The 24,262-nt window shown below is 36.7% G+C and overlaps 1 protein-coding gene across 7 annotated transcripts in view; it reads left to right on the plus strand.

The window, feature by feature from the left end:
* Positions 1 to 24,262, plus strand: part of RNF13 (ring finger protein 13) — a 158,437-nt gene that overhangs the window by 93,471 nt on the left and 40,704 nt on the right. For all 7 annotated transcript variants that reach the window (XM_070576316.1, XM_070576318.1, XM_070576321.1 and 4 more), the window contains 2 exons: positions 338 to 428; positions 18,291 to 18,396. In XM_070576316.1, coding sequence (XP_070432417.1) covers positions 338 to 428; positions 18,291 to 18,396 — 197 coding nt within the window. The remainder of the gene's footprint in view (positions 1 to 337; positions 429 to 18,290; positions 18,397 to 24,262) is intronic.

Raw genomic sequence — 24,262 nt, forward strand, 5'->3', positions numbered from 1 at the left:
TTCTTCCTCTTCTTCCTTTTTTAATAGTTAATTATGTCCACAGAGGAAAAAATCAAATGGAAATATTAAAAATAATTACATCTTAATCTCATACGATTATTGAGATAATACGGTAATATTTATATGCAAACAGTTAGCTTTTGTTATTCTAAATGTAATAATGCTTCTGAACCACTTTGATGATGGTGTAAATCTCCAAGTGGGAAAATCAGTCCATAGACAATTCGAGTTGATTCTAATTGTTTCTACCTGCGTTTGCTGCTATTAGGAAGAAAGTTAAGTTGATTGTACATTAAGTATGGGCTTTTGAGAATAATTTCATTATTGTTTTATACAGATGATGTGCTAAAGAAAATTGACATTCCATCTGTCTTTATTGGCGAATCATCAGCTAATTCCCTGAAAGATGAATTCACGTATGAAAAAGGGTAAGTAATGGATATAAAAAATAATCATGTAGCTTAAAATTCTTCTTTATATTAGGGTAGAATTATATACTAGTTATAATCAAGGTCATGTTTTAGAATGAACTCTACTGTGCTAAATTATTTCTTCTTAAGTCATGATTTTAAGACTTTACTGTACTATTTCCTCTGTGTATGATTACATATTGAAAATATATTCATGCTAGAGAGGTTAAGACACCTATGTTGCTAAAAAGATAAAACTTTCATTTTTATAGTTTAATCAAACCATTAGTATTTACAGACAATGTGATTTACATTTCTGTGACACTTTAAGCCATACTTGTATTTTATTAAAAAGAAATTTGTTATTTTATAGACACAGAATCCAGAACAGTGTGTTAAGTGGCGTTTACAACGATAAAAAATTTGTTTTCAAGTTTAAAAATTTTATTTGCAATAAAAACTTCCATATGGAATTTCCCCTAGAAATCTCATTACCAAGGTGACATACAGACTGAAACTAACTTAAGGCACTGCTGTCTCATCTCACACTGAAAACAGCACAGCTGGCATTTGAGAGCTTCTTCCGTGAAACAGCCCCAAGTAATCGTGGGCAGGAACAGGTTTTTGACTAAAAGGAACAATAACAACAATATTAATAATAAAATATTTATTATGTAATATTTATTGAGTATTTAGCAAGTATCAGGCTCTCATGAAAGCAGGACTAATATTTGTTATCCATTTAATTCTCACAACAACCCTCTAGAGGTTATTATCATCTCTTATTGTCTACATTTGCCCAAAGAGGAAACTGGCACAATGAAATTCAATTATTATTATTTAGGGGGGGAAAAAATCCATGAATATTTGAGTTTGAAAATGCATAAAAAGAAGAGGGAAAGATTTTCCGTTTACTGTTTTTGTCATTTTCTCTATTCAGTTTTGATGTTTAAAATATTGTTCACGTATTATATACTTAGAACATCTTTATTAAATTAGGGACATAATTTTGGATGTATTAAAAATAGTTATGCAAGATGCTATTGGTTACCCATGTTTGTGTAGTTAACAGAAGGGAAAATTAATACTTGGTTTTACCTCAATATTGTTCCCTTAGAAAAATTCGAATTAGTATGTATTTTAAAGAGTCCTTTTGTTTTTAATTATAAAATCATACCTTTTTAAGTAGTACATACGTGCTGATAAAATATGGAAAAATTCAGAAATATAAAGCATTTAAGTGAAAGCCCCTTTGATGCTGTTCTCTTAACAACAGCTACCATTTAAAAAAAGCTTTTAATTTTTTTCCGTATTTGAATGTTCACATTATTACTGATAACGTGCTCATATAATAGAACCATACAATACACGGTATTTTGTAACATGCTCTATGTACTTTATATTTAGCCCCATCCATGTTAATACAAGTCCACAAAGTCCCTTATCCCAACTCTTAGAGACAGATGTATAACGGGATTGAAAAATTTTCAGACGTTTAAAAGTTATGTCGCAAATAGCATTTGAGGCAGCATCCCATAATCAAACAAATTCTATATATCTGCAATGAATGTCTGAATATTTATCATGTCATTTTAGCTCAGGTTGACTCTCAAATGAATTGCAAACATTATTTATTTATTTTTTATTGAGTTCATAACAGTTTACATCAATGTGAGATTTCAGTTGTACATTATTTCTTGACTGTCACCACATAAGTGCTCCCCTTTACCCCCGTGCCCACCTCCCACCCGCCTTCCCCTGGTAACCACTGAACTGTTTTCTTTGTCCATGTATTTGTTTATATTCCACATATGAGTGAAATCATCTGGTGTTTGTCGTTCTCAGACTGGCTTATTTCGCTTAGCGTAATTCCCTCCAGGCCATTCCATGTTATTGCAAATGGGATGAATTTGTCTTTTTTTTCTGGCTGAGTAGTATTCCATTGTATATATATACCACATCTTCTTTATCCAATCATGGGTCAGTGGGCACTTGGGTTGCTTCCATGTCTTGGCTATTGTGAATAGTGCTGCAATGAACATAGGGATACATATGTTACTTTGGATTGTTGATTTCAGATTGTTTGGGTAGATACCCAGTAGTAGGATAGCTGGGTCATATGCTAGTTCTATTTTTGTTTTTTTGAGGAATCTCCATACTGTTTTCCATAGTGGCTGCACCCGTTTGCATTCCCACCAGCAGTGTATGAGGGTTCCTTTTTCTCCATAACCTCTCCAACATTTGTTATTTTTAGTGTTAGTGATTATAGCCATTTTAACAGGCATGAGGTGGTATCTTAATGTAGTTTTGATTTGTATTTCCCTGATTATTAGTGATGTTGGACATCTTTTCACGTGTTTATGGGCCGTCTGTATATCTTCTTTGGAAAAATGTCTGTTCATCTCCTCTGCCCACTTTTTGATTGTGTTGTTTGTTTTTTTATTGATCAGTTGTGTGAGTTCTTTATATATTATGGAGATTAATCCCTTGTCAGATATATGATTTGCAAATACTTTCTCCCATTTGGTGGGTTGTCTCTTTGTTTTGATCCTAGTTTCTTTTGCCTTGCAGAAGCTCTTGAGTCTGATCAGTTCCCGCTTGTTTATTTTCTCTTCTTTTGTTTCCCTTGTCTGAGAGGACATGGTAATTTGAAAAGATCCTTTTTAGTTCGATGTCCAAGAGTGTACTACCAATACTATGTTCCAGCAGTTCTATAGTTTCAGGACATATCTTCAAGTCTTTGATCCACTTGGAGTTTATTTTTGTATATGGCGTGAGGTAGTGGTCTACCTTCATTCTTTTGCATGTGGCTGTCTGGTTTTCCCAACACCATTTATTGAAGAGACTATCTTTTCTGCATTGCATGTTCTTGGCACCTTTGTTGAAGATTAGCTGTCTGTAGATGTGCAGTTTTATTTCTGGGCTTTCAGTTCTGTTCCATTGATCTGTGTACCTGTTTTTGTACCAGTACCACGCCGTTTTGATCACTATGGCTTTGTAGTACATTTTGAAGTCAGGGATTGTGATACCTCCAGCTTTGTTCTTTTTTCTCAGGATTGCCTTAGCAATTTGGGGTCTTTGGTTGCCCCATATGAATTTTAGGATTCTTTGCTCTATTTCTGTGAAGAATGTCATTGGGATTCTGATAGGGATTGCATTGAATCTGTAGATTGCTTTGGGTAGTATAGACATTTGAACTATGTTTATTCTTCCAATCCATAAGCAAGGAATCTCTTTCCATCTTTTTAAGTCATTATCAGTTTCTTTCAGTAATGTCTTATAGTTTTCATTGTATAAGTACTTCACCTCTTTGGTTAAATTTATTCCTAGATGCTTTATTCTTTTAGTTTCAATTGCAAATGGAATTGTATTCTTGAGTTCTCTTTCTGTAAGTTCGTTATTGGAGTATAGAAAAGCAAGTGATTGCAAGTGACTTTTGTAAGTTTATTCTGTACCCTGCAACTTTACTGTAGTTAATTATTTCTATTAGTTTTCCGATGGATTTTTTTGGGTTTTCTATATATAAGATCCTGTCGTCTGCAAACAGCAAGAGTTTCACTTCTTCACTCCCTACTTGGATTCCTTTTATTGCTTTCTCTTGCCTAATTGCTCTGGCCCACACCTCCAGTACTATGTTGAATAAGAGTGGTGATACTGGGCATCCTTGTCTTGTTCCTGTTCTCAGGGGGATGGTGCTCACTTTTTACCCATTGGGTATGATGTCAGCTGTGGGTTTGTCATATATGGCCTTTATTATGTTGCGGTAATTTCCTTCTACCCCCATTTTGGTAAGAGTTTGTGTCATAAGTCGCTGTTGGATCTTGTCAAGTACTTTTCTCTGTATCTGTTGAGATGATCATGTGGTTTTTATTCCTCAATTTGTTGAAGTGGTGTATCATATTGATTGATTTGCAGATGTCGAACCATCCCTGTGTCCTTGGTATGAATCCCACTTGATCATGATGCATGGTCCTTTTGATGTATTGCTGAATTCAGGTTGCCAAAATTTGGTTGAGGATTTTTGCATCTATGTTCATCAGTGATATTGGCCTGTAGTTCTCGTTTCTCGTGCTGTCCTTGTCAGGCTTTGGTATCAGAGTGATGTTGGCCTCGTAGAATGTGTTAGGAAGTGTTCCATCCTCCCTAATTTTTTGGAATAGCTTGAGAAGGATAGGTATTAAATTCTCACTGAAGATTTGGTAAAATTCCCCAGGAAAGCTATCTGGTCCTGGGGTGTTCTGTTCTTTGGGATGCTTTTGATTACTGTTTCAATCTCTTTCCTTGTGATTGGTCTGTTCAGATTGTCTGCTTCTTCTTGACTTAGCTTTGGGAGATTGTAAGAGTCTAAGAATTTATCCATTTCCTCTAGGTTATTGATTTTTTTGGCATATAGTTTTTCATAGTATTCTTTTATAATCTGTTGTATTTCTGTGGAGTCTATTGTTATTTCTCCTCTTTCGTTTCTGATTTTATTTGAGCTTTCTCTCTTTTTTTCTCTGTAAGTCTGGCTGGGAGTTTGTCAATTTTATTTATCTTCTCAAAGAACCAGCTCTTTGTTTCATTGATCCTTTCTACTGGCTTTTTTGTTTCAATGGCATTTATTTCTGCTCTGATTGTTACTATTTCTCTCCTGCTGACTTTCGGCTTTGTTTATTCTTCTTTTTCTAATTCAGTTAGGTCTAATTTGAGATTGCTTATTTGGGATGTTTCTTGTTTATTAAGGCGTGCCTGTATTGTGATCAATTTCCCTCTTAATACAGCTTCTGCTCTCATATGAGTTGGTAGGGTATGTTATCATTTTCATTTGTCTCTGAATATTTTTTGATTTCTCCTTTAATTTCTTCAATGATCCATTACTTGTTCAATAGCATGTTGTTTAGTCTCCACATCTTTGTCCCTTTCTCAGCTTTTTTCTTGTAATTAACTTCTAGCTTTATAACATTATGATCGAAAAAGATGCTTGTTATTATTTCAATTTTTTTAAATTTATAGAGGCTTGCCTTGTTTCCCAGCATATGGTCTATGCTTGAGAATGTTCTGTGTGCACTTGAGAAGAATGTGTATTCTTCTGTTTCTGGATGGAGTGTTCTATATATGTCTATTAAGTCCAACTGGTTTAGCTTTTCATTTAATTGCACTGTTTCCTTGGTGTTTTTCTGTCTGGATGATCTATCCATTGATGTGTGTGGGGTGTTGAGGTTCCCTACTATTATTGTGTTATTTTTAATATCTTCTTTTAGGTTTGTTAACAGTTGCTTTATGAACTTTGGTGCTCCTGTGTTGGGTGCATAGATATTTATAAGTGTTATTTCTTCTTGATGGAGTGTCCCTTTGATCATTATATACTGCCTCTCTTTGTCTCTCTTTACCCACCTTATCTGAAGTCTACTTTGTCTGATATAAGTATTGTGACACCTGCTTTCTTTTGTTTGCCATTAGCTTAGAGTATTGTCTTCCACGCCTTCACTCTGAGCCTGTGTTTGTCACTGGAGCTGAGATGTGTTTCCTGGAGGCAGCAAATTGTTGGATCTTGTTCTTTAATCCATCTTGCCACTCCATGTCTTTTTATTGGAGAATTCAATCCATTTACATTTAGTGTGATTATTGATCTATGAGGACTTAATGCTGTCATTATATCACTTGTTTTCCGTTTTTCCTGCATTTCTTTTTTTTTTGTCCTATGTGTTTTGGTCTACCCATTTCATTATGTAGTTTCTTATGATGTGTTTCTTTGTTTTTTCCTTATTTATGTTTTGTGTCTCTGTTCTGCTTTTTTTTTAGTGGCTACCCTGAAGTTTGTATTCAGAATCTTGTGTATAAGATAGTCCATTTTCTGATGGCCTCTTATTTCTTTAGTCTAGACCGATTCAGTCCCTTTCCTCCTCCCCTCCTAAGTTATTATTCTCATATCATATTCCAACTTGTGTTGTGAGTTTGTGGTTAAAGTGACAAGATTGTCTTTGCTTTTGGTGTTTTCCTTCTCTTTAGCCTAATGCTATAGTTGAATATTTGTTATCCTATTCTGATTCTGTCTACCTGTTTATCTCCTTACTCTGTGTTTTGTGACCCCTTTCTCCCTTTTTTTCTTTTTTCAGACATAAGGGCCTTCTTGAGTATTTCTTGGTCAGGGGGAGGGGCAGTTCTTGTGGCTACAAAGTCCCTCAGCTTTTGTTTGTCTGGGAAAGATTTAATTTCTCCCTCACATCTGAAGGATATTTTTGCTGGATAGAGTATCCTTGGCTGAAGATTCTTGTCTTTTAAAGTTTTGAACATGTCATTCCATTCTCTCCTAGCTTATAAGGTTGCTGCAGAGAAATACACTGAAAGCCTGATGGGGGTTCCTTTGTAGGTTATTTTCTTTTGCCTTGCTGCCCTGAGTATTCTTTCTTTGTCATTAATTTTTGCCAGTTTTACTACTATATGCCTTGCAGTAGGTCTTTTTACATTGACAAATCTAGGAGATCTGGAAGCTTCCTCCATGCATATTTCCCTCTCTTTCCTTAGATTTTGAAAGTTCTCTGCTATTATTTTTTTGAACATGCTTTCTGCTCCATTCTCCTTCTCTTTACCTTCTTAAATACCTATAATTCTTATGTTGCATTTCCTCATTGAGTGGGATATTTCTCAGAGACTTTCTTCGTTTCTTTTTAGTCTTAGTTCTCTCTCCTCCTCTGTCTGGAGCATTTCAACATGTCTATCTTCGATTATGCTGATTTGCACCTCTATGATATCCAGTTGAGCGTTCAGGGAATCTGTACTTTGTTTTATCTCTTCCACTGTGTCTTTCATCTCTGATATTTCTGATTGATTCTTTATAATTTCATTCTCTTTTGTGAAGTAGCTCTTGAGCTCGTTGAATTGTTTCTCTGCATTCTCTTTTACCTCATTGAGTTTTTTGATGATAGCTATTTTGAATTCATTGTTGTTTAGCTTGCATATTTCTGTGTCCTCAGAACTGAGTTCTGGGTGCTTGTCATTTTCTCTCTGGTCTGGAGATTTGATGTAGTGTCTGATGTTGGAACATTGGCTCTTTCTCATTCTGATATTATTCGTTTGCAGTTACAGCCTTTTGACTCTGGGTTGGGGTTGAGAGCCCCGTATTCTGAGCCCTGTGCCTTCAGCTGAGAGGGCACATGTCGGGTCGGTGGAGGGGCGCTTTCTCTTGTGTGCAGTCTGGGATTTCTCAATCAGCTCTCACTATCTGGTCTCCTGGGGTCTTGGATGGATGAGGTCACCCCATGGGAAAGCTTTCACTCGGTTAGAGGGCTTCCCTCTAGGCTGCAAGGGTCCTAGGGAGTCCTAGGTGATCCTGTGGACATGCAACCCTCCCTGACTCCTTCCCTCATGGATCCTCCCCAGCAGCGACTGCAGTCTTTTTTTTTTTTTTTTTTTTTTTGAGGAAGAATAGCCCTCAGCTAACTGCTGCCAATTCTCCTCTTTTCACTGAGGAAGACTGGCTCTGAGCTAACATCCATGCCCATCTTCCTCTACTTTATATGTGGGATGTCTACCACAGCATGGCATGCCAAGTGGTGCCATGCCCACACCAGGATCCAAACCGGTGAACCCCAGGCTGCCAAAGTAGAACATGTACTCTTAACCGCTGCACCACTGGGCCAGCCTGCAGTCTTTAGGGGAGGGAGCAAAGTTCTCTCTTACCTCGTTCCAACTCCTCTAAGCGGGGCTCCTGCCTCTCCGCCCTCCGTCATGTGGCTGCATGTCTCTCCAAGGTTTTTGTGTTGTTAGGATGTCTTCTGTTGGATTATGGTTGCCCCTTTTTGTTGTATGTTGGAGGGGAGAGAGTCCCGGGTAAGTTCACTCTGTCATGATGCTGACATCACTCCCCCAAACATTATTTTTTAAAGCTTCTTAGGTTTCAGAATTGTGCATCAAGGATTGTAGACCTGGACATGCAGATCCACCTCATTCATCTGTCCAACAGTCGGTTGGCTGGCTGGCAAGGTTGGTCAGTCCATCTGTCTGCCTACCCACCTGTTAATTTATTCTACTTTTTATTATGAAAACTTTCAAACATATTTAAAAGTGGAGAGATGAGTATAATGAATGAGCATTCAGTTTCAAAATTATAAACTCTTGGCCAATTTTGTTCTGACCGTCCACCTTCAACCCTCTCCCGCTTCCCTCCCACCCCTGGCATGATTATTTTGAAGTAAGTCCCAAATATTCCATCATTTCAACTGTAAGTATCTCAGAATATATCACTAGGAGATGAGGTTATATATAAAAAATAGAACCACATTATCATTATTATTACCTTAAAGTAAACATTAATTCAATATCAACACATATTTCAGTCTTCAGTTTTTCCCTACTGTCTGAAATCTTTTTATTTTCTTTTATGATATTTGTTTGAATCAGGATCCGAAAATGTCTATACATTGTAATGGTTCTTATGTCTTAAGTTTCCTTTAATTGAGATGACTTTCGAAAGTGAAAAGGGTCACTTTTAATAATTAAATTGGGACAATAGGCATAAACCACAACTCAACCATGCAAATCAGGGCATGTGTGATCACCCTATTTTTAATCTTTAAGTTTACCATGCCTCTTTTTTCCCTAATCATTTGTTTATTGAAGAAGTAGTGTCATTTTGTCCTGTAAAATTTACTGAGGTCTGGACTTTTCTGATTGCATCCTTGGAGTATTGCGTAGAATGTTCTTTTGTTACTTCATGTAGATCTTGAGGTTTGTCCCAGTTCATGTGTGATTGGGGGGTGGAAGGGTAGGTAAGGCAAGAATACATTATATACGGTTTTATGTATTTCCTTCAGGAGACACAGTATTTGGTTCTCTCTTTGAGATGCGAACAGTCACTGATGATCATTGCTCAGATCCAATAGTTCTCTAGGAGTTGCAAGTAACCTAATTTTTAAATTCCTTCTTCGTTTGTTAGTTAAAATACTTCTATAAAGAGAACTTGCACCTTATCGATTATTTGATTACCTCGATGTACAGTCTGTTTAGGAAAGATAGGATAAACACTTGATTCCTTCCCGCTACTACTATTTTTCAAATTATTTGGTTCACTAGCCTCTTCCAAAGTTAATTTAATATATATATTTAAACTATCATAATGAACTTGTGGTGTAAACCTATTTTGTATGCTTCATTCATTCCATTGCAGTTATCTTTACTGATGTTCACACTGTCCCATTTCAAACTTCTTCACGTTTACTCCTGGTTTCTTTCAACATGAATCTAGAAGCTTTTGATTGCTTCTTGTTTTCTGCATGACACGATATTCCAGCCCCATCTCTTCTTTTCCACCTCCTGACCTGCAACCAGCATTTCTTCAGGGAGCTATGGTTCCTTTTAATTGGATATGATAGAGACAAGGGGTGATCATTGCTCCTGGATTTGTCATTTTTTCTATGGCTTTTCAGTGGCTAGAGCTAGGAAGTATATATGTTTTTAAAGATACAATAAATCATGAGTGCATACTGTTACTTTCAATTTAAATTCAGGACTTTAGGATTTTTGCTTTACTTCATTGATCTTACATCTGTATTTTATTTTTTCATGCTCAAAGACTCCAACATAATTATTTATTTTGTTTTTTAATTATACAGTACACACAACAGATTCAAAAGAAAATTCCAACACTACTACCAATATTTTTAAAAAACAGTTCTCTCTCTGCTTAAAGTATATCATAATAAGGATGTAAAGTCAAATTATCATGTTTTAAAGACTTCCCATTGTGACTTTTATAATTATATATAAACTTAAAGTCAAAATCAACAAATCAATGTGTATTCAGAGGAGGCCAGCTTCTATCTAAGTATCATGTACCTTGTCCATCTTGTTCCCATCCTCACCTCACAAGTAACAATTTTTAAAAGTTTTTAATTTATTCTTTAATTATTTTTTTAAATTATAAACAAATAACCTATCTCTCCTCCCCATCTTCCACCTTCAGTACATGAATACTATTCTCCATCTTGTTTTTTTTCATATAACAGCGTATCCTGGAGATCACACCATATGAGTAGATATAGATATTCTTTATTCCTTTTTAACAGCTGCATATAACTCCATTTTGTCCATGGGCCACAATTTAATCTGCTAGTCTCCTGTTGATGGACACTGGAATTGTTTGCAATCTTTTGCTGTAATAAATAGTGCTGCAATGACTAACCTTATATAGAAGTTTTTTTTTTTTTATTGAGTTATTGATAGGTTACAATCTTGTGAAATTTCAATTGTACATTAATGTTTGTCAGTCATGTTGTAGGTGCACCACTTCACCCTTTGTGCCCACCCCCCACCCCACCTTTCCCCTGGTATCCACTAAACTGTTCTTGGTCCATAGTTTTAAATTCCTCATATGAGTGGAGTCATACACAGATTATCTTTCTCTTGCTGGCTTATTTCACTTAACATAATTCTCTCAAGGTCCATCCATGTTATTGCAAATGGAATGATTTTGTTCTGTTTTGCAGCTGAGTAGTATTCCATTGTAAATATGTACCACATCTTCTTTATCCATTCGTCTGTTGATGGGCACTTAGGTTGCTTCCACGTCTTGGCTATTGTAAACAGTGCTGCAATAAACATTGGGGTGCACAGGACTTTTGGGATTGCTGACTTCAGGCTCTTTGGATAAATACCCAGTAGTGGGATGGCTGGGTCGTATGGTAGTTCTATTTTTAGTTTTTTGAGGAATCTCCATACTGTTTTCCATAGTGGCTGCACCAGTTTGCATTCCCACCAGCAGTGTATGAGGGTTCCTTTTTCTCCGCAACCTCTCCAACATTTGTTGCTATTAGTTTTAGATATTTTTGTCATTCTAACGGGTGTAAGGTGATATCTTAGTGTAGTTTTGATTTGCATTTCCCTGATGATCAGCGATGATGAGCATCTTTTCATGTGCCTATTGGCCATCAGTATATCTTCTTTGGAGAAATGTCTGTTCATGTCTCCAGCCCATTTTTTGATTGGGTTGTTTGATGTTTTGTGATTGAGTTGTGAGAGTTCTTTATATATTAAGGATATTAAGCCTTTGTCAGATATATGACTTGCAAATATTTTTTCCCAGTTAGTGGGTTGTTTTTTGTTTCAATCCTGTTTTCATTTGCCTTGAAAAAAAAGAAGCTCTTTAATCTGATGAAGTCCCATTTGTTTATTCTTTCTATTGTTTCCCTTCTCTGAGAAGGCATGGTGTCCGAAAAGATCCTTTTAATACTGATGTCAAAGAGTGTACTGCCTTATGTAGAAGTATTTTCATGTTTTTGCTAGTATACCTTCAGAATAGATTCCTAGATCTGGGATTGCAAGGTCAGAGGTTAAATGTATATTTTTGCTAGATACTGCCAAATTCCCAACCATAAGGGTTATGCCAGTAGTAGATGAGAGTGTCTCTTTTCGCACAGCTTCACCAACAAAGTATGTTGTCAGATTTTTAGATTTTTACTAATCAGGTAGGTAAGAACCAGCATCTTGTTGTAGTTTTAATATGTATTTATCTTATTAGAAGCGCATTTGAGCATCTTTTCTTATGCTTAAGAGCTATTTGCATGTCATTTTCTATGAACTGTTTATCTTTAGCCCATTTTTCCCACTAAGATTGTTGGTAATTTTCTTTTATATTTTTAGGAGCTCTTTATTTTTTAGGTATGTTAATCATTTGTTTGAGGTATATTACAAATATTTTTTCATACTTTGTCATTGTAATTTCACTTATGGTGCTGGTTTTTAATGTAATCAAATGTATTAATCTTTTCCTTTGGGCTGCTGGTCTTGATTCTTAGGAAAGTTTCCCCTGCTTCAAGGTTTCAGAGGAATTTACCCACCTGTATACTTGTATGGCTTCATTTTTAACATTAAATCTCTGGCTCATTTGTAATTTATCCTATATATGGCTTGAGGAATGTATCCAACTGTATCTTTTTCCAGATAAACATCCAGTTATCCCAACATTACTCCTTAAAATGCTCATCCCTTCACTCCATTTGAGATACTGCCATATTTCCGTATATAATTTAAAACTTTCCATTCTTCATCTTCTGTGTGCCCATACCACACTGTTTTTCATTGCAGGGTTTTGTAATAAGCAGGGCTAGCCCTCCCCACAGCCTCTCCTCTTTTGCAGACTTTTCATAGCTATTCTTGCTTGTTTGTTCTTTCAAACAAATTTTTTTACAGCTTTATTGAGATATATTTCACATAGTATAAGTTTACCAATTTAAAGTATACAGGTCATGATTTTGGGTATATTTACAGAGTTGTGCAGCCATCATCACATTCTCATTTTAGAATTTTCCAACACCTCAAGTAGAAACCATGTGTCTATTTGCAGTCATTCTCTATTCCCCGCTTCCTCTCCAACCATAGCAGCCCCATGCAACTACTAACCTACTTTCTGTCTCTGTGCGTTTGTCTCTTCTGGTCATTGCATATAAAAAGAATCATATGATATGGGGGTCTTTTGTGATTGGCTTTCTTCACTTAACATAATCTTTTCAAGGTTCAGCCATGTTGGCACTTTATTCTCTTTTTGTTTCTTTTTTTTTTTGTGATGAAGATTAACCCTGAGCTAACATCCACCATCAATCCTCCTCTTTTTCCTGATGAAGACTGACCCTGAGCTAACATCCATGCCCATCTTCCCCTATTTTATACGTGGGACGCTTGCCACAGCATGGCTTGACAAGTGGTGTGTAGGTCCGCACCTGGGATCTGAACTGGTGAACCCCAGGCCGCCGAAGTGGAAGGTGTGAACTTAACCACTGCAGCCAGGCTGGCCCCTATTCTTTTTTATTGCTGAATAATATTCCACTGTATGGACATACCATGCAATGTTTATCCATTCATCAGTTGATGGACATTTAGCTTGTTTCCATATTTTGGCTATTATGAACAAGGCTGCTGTAAACATTCATGTGCAAGTTTTGTGTGTACATATGTTTTCATTTCTGTTGGATATATACCTAGAATGGAAGTGCTGGTTATATGGTAACTCTCTGTTTAACTTTTTGAGGAACTGCCAGACTCTTTCCTAGAGTGCCTGCAGTCTTTTATATTCCTGCCAGCGGCGTATGAGGGTTCCACTTTCTCCTTCCGAAGGATTTTAATAATCAACTTGTCTTCTACCTCCAGAAAAGCCTGGTGATATTTTTATTGGAATTACATTATATTTATAAATTAAATAAGGGAGAATTGAGATTTTTTTAGGATGTTAAGTCTCCTTATCCAAGAACATGCTATATCCTTCCATTTGTTCAATTCTGCTTTTATAGACTCCGGAGGTATCTTTTTAGTCCAAAACCTGTGTGAGAAAAACATTTCTTCTTAAATTTATGCCTAGATATTTTATTCTTTGCTATTATAAGTGGGTCTACTCTTTCATTATATCTACTGAGGTTTTCTTGTATATCGACTTTATAACCTGTAATTTGACTAAATTCTCTTACCACTGGTGGTATTTTTTCCATTGCCAATAGGAATAGCTTAATCTTTTTCTTGTTAATTCTTCTGCTTCTAATTGTTTTCTCTTATCTATCTGCATTGGTCAGTACCTTCAACACCATGTTAAAGAAGAATGGAGATGGTAGGCATCTTTGTCTTCTTTACTTTAGTGAGAAAGTTTCTTGTTTCCTCTTAAAGTAAGATTCTGGCTTTTTATCATATTAAGAAAATACCCATCAACTTCTGTTTTATTGTACTTCATTCTTTTTAACTACTGTTCATTCCTTAACTAATGTTAAAAGTAGTCCATTGTTTAGATATTCCTTTACTTACTTAACTAGTAAAGCCACTGGTTATAAGCATGGGCCCTGAAGTCAGACTTGTGTGGATTCTAATCCTGGCTTCCATCACTTCTTAGCTTTGTGACCTTCAACAGAAAACTTATCATCTCTGGGCCTTAGCCTCTTATCTTTAAAAATGATGTTATTAATAGTACAGCATTACTATGAGGATTAAAAACATTAATCAAATTCTTACAGGAGTACCTGGTACATAGTAAATGGTTCACAAATGTTAACTTTTAATCCCTTCTCCCAATTTTTGTCCACTTCAGAGAGTTCTATGACGGTATCCTTGATCATATATCATGTGCAGTTATACAAACATTTCTTTATCAAAAGCACTTGAAAGTCGAATTGTTGGAGTACAGCAGTTTTAGATTTCAGTAAACAATTGTCATTTAGTAAACAAATGCCCTCCAAAAAATGTGAACCAATTATGTTTCCATCAATATTTTAGGAAAGCCCACGTTTTCCTCTACTCATGCCAATAATGTATATTATCAGTTTTTTAAATTACCCACCACTCTAATAAGAAGAAAACTCAGGGGCTGGTCCCGTGGCTGAGTGGTTAAGTTCGTGTGCTCTGCTTCGACAGCCCATAGTTTTGCAGGTTTGGCTCCTGGGTGTGGACATGGCACTGCTCATCAGGCCATGCTGAGGCGGCGTCCCACATAGCACAACCACAGGCACTCACAACTAGAGTGTACAGCTATGTACCGGGGGGCTTTGGGGAGAAGAAGGAAAAAAAAAGGAAGAAGATTGGCAACAAATGTTAGCTCAGGTGCCAATCTTAAAGAAAAAAGAAGAAAACTCATTAGTCAAGTTAGCGTTTCTTTATTCATAGAGAACATTCTAGTATACTGTTTGGTGTCCTTTGTCTATTTTGGTCTTTTAAAAAATTGAACTCTAAAAGCATTTTGTCATTTTTTTAGTAGGAAGGATAACATGTTGGATGACATACAACTTTTGACAACTGTGGGCAGGGGAAAGGATTGGTTCTGATCACAGTGCTAGCAAGGTGCACTGCAGAGACAGCTGGGGTATGGCCTTTAGAGGATCATTTAATCTTTGTGGACCTGTTTTCTCATTTGGAAAAGAGGAGTTGAATACAGAATCCTTAAAGTTCCTTTCAACTCTAAAATCTCCATCACTCATATTTAGGGACTCTCTGTTTTTCATATCTCATCCCCAGCCCTGGGTACAGTGACTGCGTCAAGTCACTATTCAGTAAATGCAGGTGAAGTTAAACTGCTATTGTGCTACCTCAGCATTCTTCAACAAGACAGAGCAGTGTACTGGCAGCGAAAGAGGATGTGCCACAAATGGGGACACAGGACTGAGCAATGCGTCTGTGTAGTAGGGGATGTAGGATGTTTGGTGAAGGAGCTGTGAGCTTTATCTGAAAATGGCAAGTTCAAGCAAGTATTCATCTGAAATAGGAAGGTGTCCAACAGTTGGGCTGATCACAGGTCATTGCCTGGAAAGTTGGTTTATAGAAAAGAAAGCTTTAGTGTTTGGCTATATATCCACTGGGGCTCAGTTCTTTGATCCAAGATGGTGGGGATGAGATATCAAAAGACAAGAAGGCAAGATCTCATGTGTCAACAGAGGGATTAGGAAATTAGATAGATTGTTGTTATAAAGTTTAGACCTAGACACCTGGTTTGAAATCAGCCTGGGAACTCATGCAAAGGAGAGTTAGACACTGTTTCCTGGATTGCTTAGGGCTCTGCTTCAGTGATCAAGTCTTAGCTGCAGAGCTCTTGGAATGCACTATGTTTAGGGGTGGACATGGAGCGAATGTGGTAAGATACTTACTAAAGCTGTTTAAATGTCTTTCTTCAAATACAGAGTGATCTGGGATTAGGACCAGGGATGAGTCTGCAGGCTCAGCTGTAGAGCCTGGACAGAGGAAATAGAAATAAAGCTAGGGGACTGACACTCTGTTGTAGTTCTCCACCCTGTATCATCACTGTCCCCACCTCTACCATTAGCGGTTTGGTTAAGAAAAAGCAGTATCTTGAATGTGCACTGAGCTTTTGATGTAAGATGCTTAAAACCCTCTATCAATTGTAGACCCTTCAAAAATCCTCATGATGTATCTTGACAGTAAACTAAAGTGGTTTGAGATATTGTAGGCAAGCATTAATAGAACATATAGAACATTAGATTGAGAACCCAGGCCTATGAATCCTAGTAGTGCTTACTAGGAAATTCCGGAACTGATTCCTTTTCTGTGGTTATGTGCACACAGGAAGTTTCCAGTGAAGTCTCTTAATTTCTGGTTCACTGGATCTTCCTGCTTTGTTCTTTTAGCTTTACTTCCTCTCACCTGGCAATTCTTTTCATTTCTGAGCAACCCTGGGATTGCCTCAAAGGACAGTCTTTATTTGTTTATCTCATCCATACCAAATGAACCTTTGGAAGTCATTAACACAAAAGGAGAAGAAAAGTACAGAATTTCAGAGATGTAGACTTTGCTGTTACTGAAATATTTAGATGCCACAATGGGTTGAATGTAGGACACGCAGTAGACCCTACTGCGCAGTAGATTATTGTAGGAATCTTAGCAGGTTTTAGAAAATGTTTAAATTATGGGGGGTGGATTCCTGGTATTATCTGTTTTGTATATTTTTGTTTCTGGTGAAGCTTGATAGAGCTCCTTGGATTTGAATATAATAAATAATAGCATCAAGTCTTAAAAATCGTTTTGGTATAGAAATAATTTGCTTTCATGTTATTTTTCTTAAGAACTACGGTATCCTGAGCATCTGTATATGGGGGAAGGAGTCAACCTGTTTTTATTTCCCTTTATATTGTGAATTTTTGTTTTGCATTTAACCTCTTGTGTTATGAGGTACCTAGCTTGGGTACCTACAAAAATCACTGAACAGTGGGTAACAAAGTCGTGTTGCTGGCACCATACTAGTCAAGCAGACAGGAGTACAATGGAGAAGTCAGTCCTATTACTGACCGTGGTAGAGAGCCTTCCCTAGACTGAGTATATTTTCTAATGCAGGATTTTGCTGTCTTGTAAAATTTGCTTGTGCAACACAGATGCTGTGCCTATTCTGATTACAGTTTCATGTCACAAATCCCTGTCAATTTTTATAATAGTAATATCACAGTAACTAATAACGTGGTTAATAACAAAGGGGAATAAGGCATGTCACACTTTCCACCCCTCCCTCCACAGCATACACAGTTTTGTACTTTTTTTCAGTCCAGCAATGGAGAAGGTGGAGAATAGAGTGGAAGCTACAGCTCTGGTGGATTCCTTTACCAGTTTTCCATTCCGTCTCTCCCAAGTGGATGTAGAGTACAGGGCTATGTCCACTGTATCTGGTACAAGTTCTTGTAAAGTGTGTAGGGAGGAGGGAGTATGTTTTCATCAGTGGTGGCTCCAGAGTGTTTCTGTAGGAGGAACCAATGAACAGTCATCTGGTTGGGGTGGGGTTCTTGTTGACATCCTACCCAAGGGACTGCCTTTTTTTTTTTGTCAGGGAAGGACTGGCCCTGAGCTAACATCTGTTGCCAATCTTCCCTTTTTTTAACCTCCCCCAAACCCCAGTACACAGTTGTATATTCTAGTTGTAGGTCCTTCTAGTTCTTCTGTGTGAGCCACTGCCACAGCATGGCTACTGACAGACAAACGGTGTGGTTCCACACCTGGGAACTGAACCCGGGCTACCAAAGTGGAGTGTGCCGAACTTTAACCACTAGGCCATCAGGGCTGGCTTGGGTACTACCATTTTTTAAATGCTGATTTTGCATGTAAAATATGCAAACTTTTACCCAGGTTACTAAATTCAGTAAATAATGTGTTTCCAGGATGGACACGGTAAGTATTGGTTGGCTGATTTCCTCTACCCAGTATAAAGCTTCTTTTAATTATGTAGGGAAGTTATTTTGGCAAATATGTAAAATAGCCTTAAAGATGGAAAAAGGATCCCTTAAAATATTGGAAATCATATATTCGCAATTGAGATGTGTCTAGTGGATTGAATTGTAATGTCTAAATAACTTTTAAAAATATTTTTATATGTTTTTAATTAACATATATTTGACAACTCTTAGTATTTCTCAATTATTAATTTTTTTTTTCTTCCAGGGGCCACATTCTCTTAGTTCCAGAATTTAGTCTGCCTCTGGAATACTACCTAATCCCCTTCCTTATCATAGTAGGCATCTGCCTCATCTTGATAGTCATTTTCATGGTAAGTAAATTAATTTAAAATACTTTTAAAAAATAGTATGGATGGCTCTAAAAAACATTGTATTGAGTGAGAGAAGCCTTACATAAAAGAGTACATATTGTATGAGTCCATCTATGTGACTGGTTCTGGGAAAGGCAAAGATAATCTGGATAGAAAAAAATCAGGACAGAGATTGCTTCTGGAGGGCTGGGGAGGGGTGAAGGATTTACTGAGAAAGGTACGAGGGAACTTTCTAGGGTGAGAGTCACGTTCTGTGTCTTGAGATGGGTTTGGTTTGCACAAATGTCTGAATCACCAAATTGTATACTTAAATTTTGTGCATTTTATTGTAAGTAAATTTTACCTAAAAAGAACTGCACAAAAACCATAACTCTTAAGTAATGATATACATGCTGACATATTTTGTGGGAAGTATACTGATACCTGCAACTTACATTGAAATGCATTGTAAAAAATTAAGAGAAAAAAGACGTATTGATGGGTAGACAGAGACATGGATAAGTACATGATAAAATGTATAGTAAAATATTAATTGTAGAATCTAGGTAGTGGTAGATTAAGGGGGATGACATATTTTTTTCTCCAAAACAGTAGTTACCAAAGTATGGTCACAGGACTCTTGGTGGGTCTGCAGGGTCACAATTATTTTTGCAATGCCTTTGTCCCTCTTGTTCTTTCATGGTTTATAGTGTAGGTTTCTAGAGGCTACATGGTGTGTGATGTCAAAACAAACTGAAGGCAGAAGCAGATATGAGAATCCCTCTGATTCTGTTAAGACAGATATTTAAAGAGATTTGCAAAGATATAAAACAACCCCACTATTCTCACTTTTTTGTTTATTTTTCATGAAGAATATTTATATTAACATCCATTGAGTTTATTATTGTATTGAATTTACAGATTAAAGATTAAATGCCATCTTTGAAAAGTTCAGTCTACCTGTGATGCTGTGATATTTCTTTTCATTTATGTAGGTCTTTTGTATCCATCAGTTTAATAATTTCTTTTCTGTAAACATTTTGCATGTCCTTTGTTAGACTTTTTTGAAATTACATTTTCTACTTGGTTATTATTAGGATATAAAACACTAATTTTTTAAAATAAACTTTTAATTTTGGAATAATGTTAAGATTTACAGAAAAATTGCAAAGAAGAGAGTTCCTTTACGTCTCTCATCTAGTTTCCCCCATTATTAACATTTTACATTACCATGCTACGTTTATCAAAACTAAGAAACTGACATTGGTATATTGCTAGTCACTAAACTCCAGAATTTGTAATGATTTCACCAGTTCTTCCATTTCATGGCCCCTTTCTGTTCCAGGATCCAGTTCAGGGTACCACATTGTGTTTAGTTTAATCATGTTTTCCCTATCTCCTTTCACCTATGACAGTTTCTCACTCTCTGTTTTTCATGACCTTGACAGTCTTGAGGAGTCCTGGCCAGGTATCCTGTAGAATGTCCCTCAATCTCATGTTTCTTGTGATTAGACTGGGTTATAGGTTTTTAAGAAAATCACAGAGGTCCAGTCCAGTGCCCATCTCATCATATCATGTCAGGGGGCACATGATATCTGCATAAAACCACTGATGATGCTAACCTTCATCCCTGGGTTAAGGTAGTGTTTGCCAGTTTCTCCACTATAAAGTTAATATTTTTCTCTCTCTATTCTATTCTTTTTTTGGGAGTGAGGCACTAAGTATAACCCACCTTAAAGGTGAGAAGGGGCAGGAATTAAGCTCCACTTACTGGAGCAGGGGAGTATCTACATATATTATTTGAAATTCTTTTGTAAGGAAGATCTGTCTCCTCTTGTCATTTATTTATTCAATCATTTATTTATATTAATATGTACTCAAGTATTTTTATTTTATACTTTGGGTTATAATCTAATACTATATTACTTATTTTTGTTGTTTAAATTGTGTGAACTTTGTCCATTGGGAGCTCTGATAGGCTGGGTCCTATGTCCCTTGGATTCAACCCATCCTTGTATTTTGCAAGCACTTCTTTTTTTTTTCTTTTTCTTTTTCTTTTTTTTTTTTTGCTGAGGAAGATTAGCCCTGAGCTAGCGTCTGTTACCAATCTTCCTTTTTTTTTTTTGGCTTGAAGAAGATTAACCTTGAGCTAACACCTGTGCCAGCCTTCCTCTATTTTATATGTGGGTCACCGCCACAGCATGGCTGAGGAGTGGCATAGGTCTGTACCCAGGATCTGAACCTGCAAACCCGGACTGCTGAAGTGGAGTGCACCAACTTAACTGCAAGGCCATGGGGCTGGCCCTGCAAGCACTTCTTTAGTGTCCAGTGCTCTAAGAAGCTTCAGGCTCATCTTACATTTTCTTGCCCTAGCCCTAGAATCAGACATTTCTCCAAGGAACCCTGGTTTCTATTATTGAAGAGTTGTAGATAGAAACCATGATTTGGACCCTGGACTTTATTGATTTTTATATATTAATCTTGTATCTACAAGCTTGCTGAATTCTCCTATTCTGGTAATTTGAAATTATTGATTCTTTGGGGTTTTCGGCCTAGAAGCAAGGAGGTATAAAAGGTTAGAACAACAAACTAATAGCCTTGGCAAACCAGGAGTAGAAGTAAATACCCTCAAGCTAACAAGGATTATTGAATAAAAACTTAAAATGAACATCATTAAATGGTGAATTATTAGAAGCCTTTCCTTGAAAGTCAGGAACAAAAAATGGATGGCTATTGTTGTACCTCCTGTTTAACATTGTGCTGTATTTCCTGGTAAAACAAGAAAAAAGAACCCCAGTAATGGAAGGATTAGAAATAAAGAAGCCAAATTTTTATTTGCTTTTTGTGTTTTTTAATAATGAATGGGTGCTGAACTGTAGTATATCATGGGGATTTTGTAGTGACCATGGGTTTTTCTCTCTTTTACTCTGTTCTTATGTTGGATTACATTAATTTGTTTTGCAAACTTAAAAAGTCCTTTTATTTCTAGAATAAGCTGCCTTTGATTATGATGTATAAATTTTGTTTTTGCATTTTGGATTATTCAGATTTCTAAAATGGGTCAGTCAGTTTTATACTTGGACGTAGACGTAAAAATCCTAAATAAAATATTAGCAATCTGAATGTCCAGATAAGGGAAAGTTTTAGTTTTATGGGGCTAGAGTAAAGCACTGTTGGTAGGAACGTTATATGGACCAGCCACTATAGAAAACAGTATGGCAGTTCCTCAAAAAATTAAACATAAATTACCATATGATCCAGCAATTCCCCTTCTGGGTACATACCCAAAAGAATTGAAGGCAGGGAGTCCAACAGACGTTTGTACACCCATGTTCATAGCAGCATTATTTGCAATAGCCAAAGGTGGAAGCAACCCAGTTGTCAGTCAGTGGGTGAATAGATAAACAAAATGTGGTATATACATACAATAGAATATTATGCATCCTTAAAAAGGAAGGAAATTCTGGCGTATACTACAACATGGTTGAACCTTGAAGACATTATGCTAAGTGAAATAAGCTAGTTACAGCAGGATAAATACTGTATGATTCTATTTGTATGAGGTCCCTAGAGTCATCAGATTCAGAGACAGAAAATAGAAAGGTAGCTAGGGGCTATGGGGAGGGAAGGGTGGGGAATTATTGTTCAATGGGTACAGAGTTTCAGTTTTGCAAGATGAAAAGAGTTTTATGGATGGATGGTGGTGATGGTAGCACAACAATGTGAATGTACTTAATGCCACAGAACTGTACACTTGAAAATGGTTAAGATGGCAAATTTTAAGTTATGTGTATTTTACCGAAACTTAAAATAACATAAAAACAACTAGACAAGATAAAACTAGCCCCATAAAACTAAAGCTTTCCCTTGTATTCTGTTTTCTAAAGTAGTTTTTATAAAATTGGGATTATCTATTACTTGACCTTTTGGTGAAGGTTGCCTATAACATCATCTAGGCCTACTGATCTTTTTCATAGTTACCTGGACATTAAGATGGTTGTCTGCTTCTTCATACTAAATTATACTTCTAAGAAATTGTCTAGTTTTTCTATTTTCAAGTATAGTGGCATAAAGTTATTTATATTTATATAGATATAACAGGAATTTCTACTCTATGTGGAATGAGTTCTCTTTATTCCTATCCATCTGTGCCTTTCATGATGTCAGAAGTTCATCTGTTCGGTCTTTCAAAGAAGTAGACTTGGAGAGTTTTTCCCTTTCCTTCAGACAGCGTTTATTCTGCACCTCTTATGAGCCAGGCGCTGCTCTAGGGTCCGAGACTCAGCAGTGAACAACAGAGGTACAAAGCCCTGATGTCGGGCGGCTTACATTCCAGTGGAACTTACGTTCTAAAGTCTTTACTTTCTTTTTTATTTACCTCATGAATTTCTGCTCTTAGCATCATTTTCTGCCTTCTACTTTAGATATATTGCTTTGCTTTTCTAGCTTGTTCAGCTGAATGCTTACTATTATTTATTCTTTCTAGTATATGCATTTAGGTTATAAATTTAACAATCACTTCAGCTGCAACTCCTAGCTTTTTTGGCAAAGAGATGAAGTCAGTATCTTATCTGTGTGGTACATTTGGGAAGAAGAAATTAGGGCATGTTTGGCTGAGCTCTCCCTTTCTTTTGGGGCCAGCCTGTCTTCAGCTCCTCCAGACCTGGTTCTGCACTTCTGGGGGAGGGGGAAGGGAAGGCCAGCTCTGTTCCAGAGTCGTTTTTGTCTATATCTGAGTGGGTAAAGTATTGTAATCCTATGGTTCAGTAAAAAGCTCTCTTTCTTTCTCCACTGAGTTAGCTGCTCCACCTGCCTCCACTTGCCAGTTCATGATCTTATTTCTCAAGTTATTTAGAACCCAGGTGGCAAAGAGGCATGCTGATTATAAGGCCCCCTCAGGAACTCAGATATCCATTGTGATTTCTTCTACGACTTGTAAACTGTTTTAATAAAGTTTCAAATTTCCAAAATATGTGTTTTTTTCATAGCTTCCCGCATTCAGTCTTTTTAATTGGAGTCATTTTGATAGTTGTATAGTGGTATTTGTAATTTGAATTTTCATTTTCCTGTTGACTAATTATATTGAGCATCTCTTCAAGTGCTGATTTGCCATCTATCTATATTCTGTGGTGAAATGTTTATTCAAATATTTTGCCCATTTTTTCCTATTGGGTTGCTTGTTTTCTTTTTTCTATTCAGTTCATAATTGTTACATCAATATGAGATTTCAATGTACCTTATTTCTTGACTATCACCACATAAGTGCTCCCCCCCACCCTCTTCTCCGGGTAACCACTGAACTGTTTTCTTTGTCCATGTGTGTGTTCATATTCCACATATGAGTGAAATCATCTGGTGTTTATCTTTCTCAGTGTGGCTTATTTCGCTTAGCATAATTCCTTCCAGGTCCTTCCATGTTGTTGCAAATGGCATGATTTTGTCTTTTTTATGGCTAAGTAGTATTCCATTGTATATATTTATCCCACGTCTTCTTTATCCAATCATCAGTCAGTGGGCACTTGGATTGTTTCCATGTCTTGGTTATTGTGAATAGTGCTGCAATGAACGTGGGGGTGCATGTGTTATATTGGATTGTTGATGTCAAATTGTTTGGTAGATACCCAGTAGTGAGATGGCTGGGTCATACGGTAGTTCTGTTTTTAGTTTTCTGAGGAATCTCCATACTGTTTTCCATAGTGGCTGCACCCATTTGCATTCCCACCAGCAGTGTATGAGGGTTCCCTTTTCTCCACACCCTCTCCAACATTTGTTATTTTTAGTGTGATTATAGCCTTTTTAACAGGCTTAAGGTGGTATCTTAGTGTAGTTTGATTTGCATTTCCATGATGATTAGGGATGTTGAACATCTTTTCATTTGTTTATTGGC

The sequence above is a fragment of the Equus przewalskii genome, chromosome 15, assembly GCF_037783145.1.
Source record: "Equus przewalskii isolate Varuska chromosome 15, EquPr2, whole genome shotgun sequence".
Taxonomy (NCBI): Eukaryota; Metazoa; Chordata; class Mammalia; order Perissodactyla; family Equidae; genus Equus; species Equus przewalskii.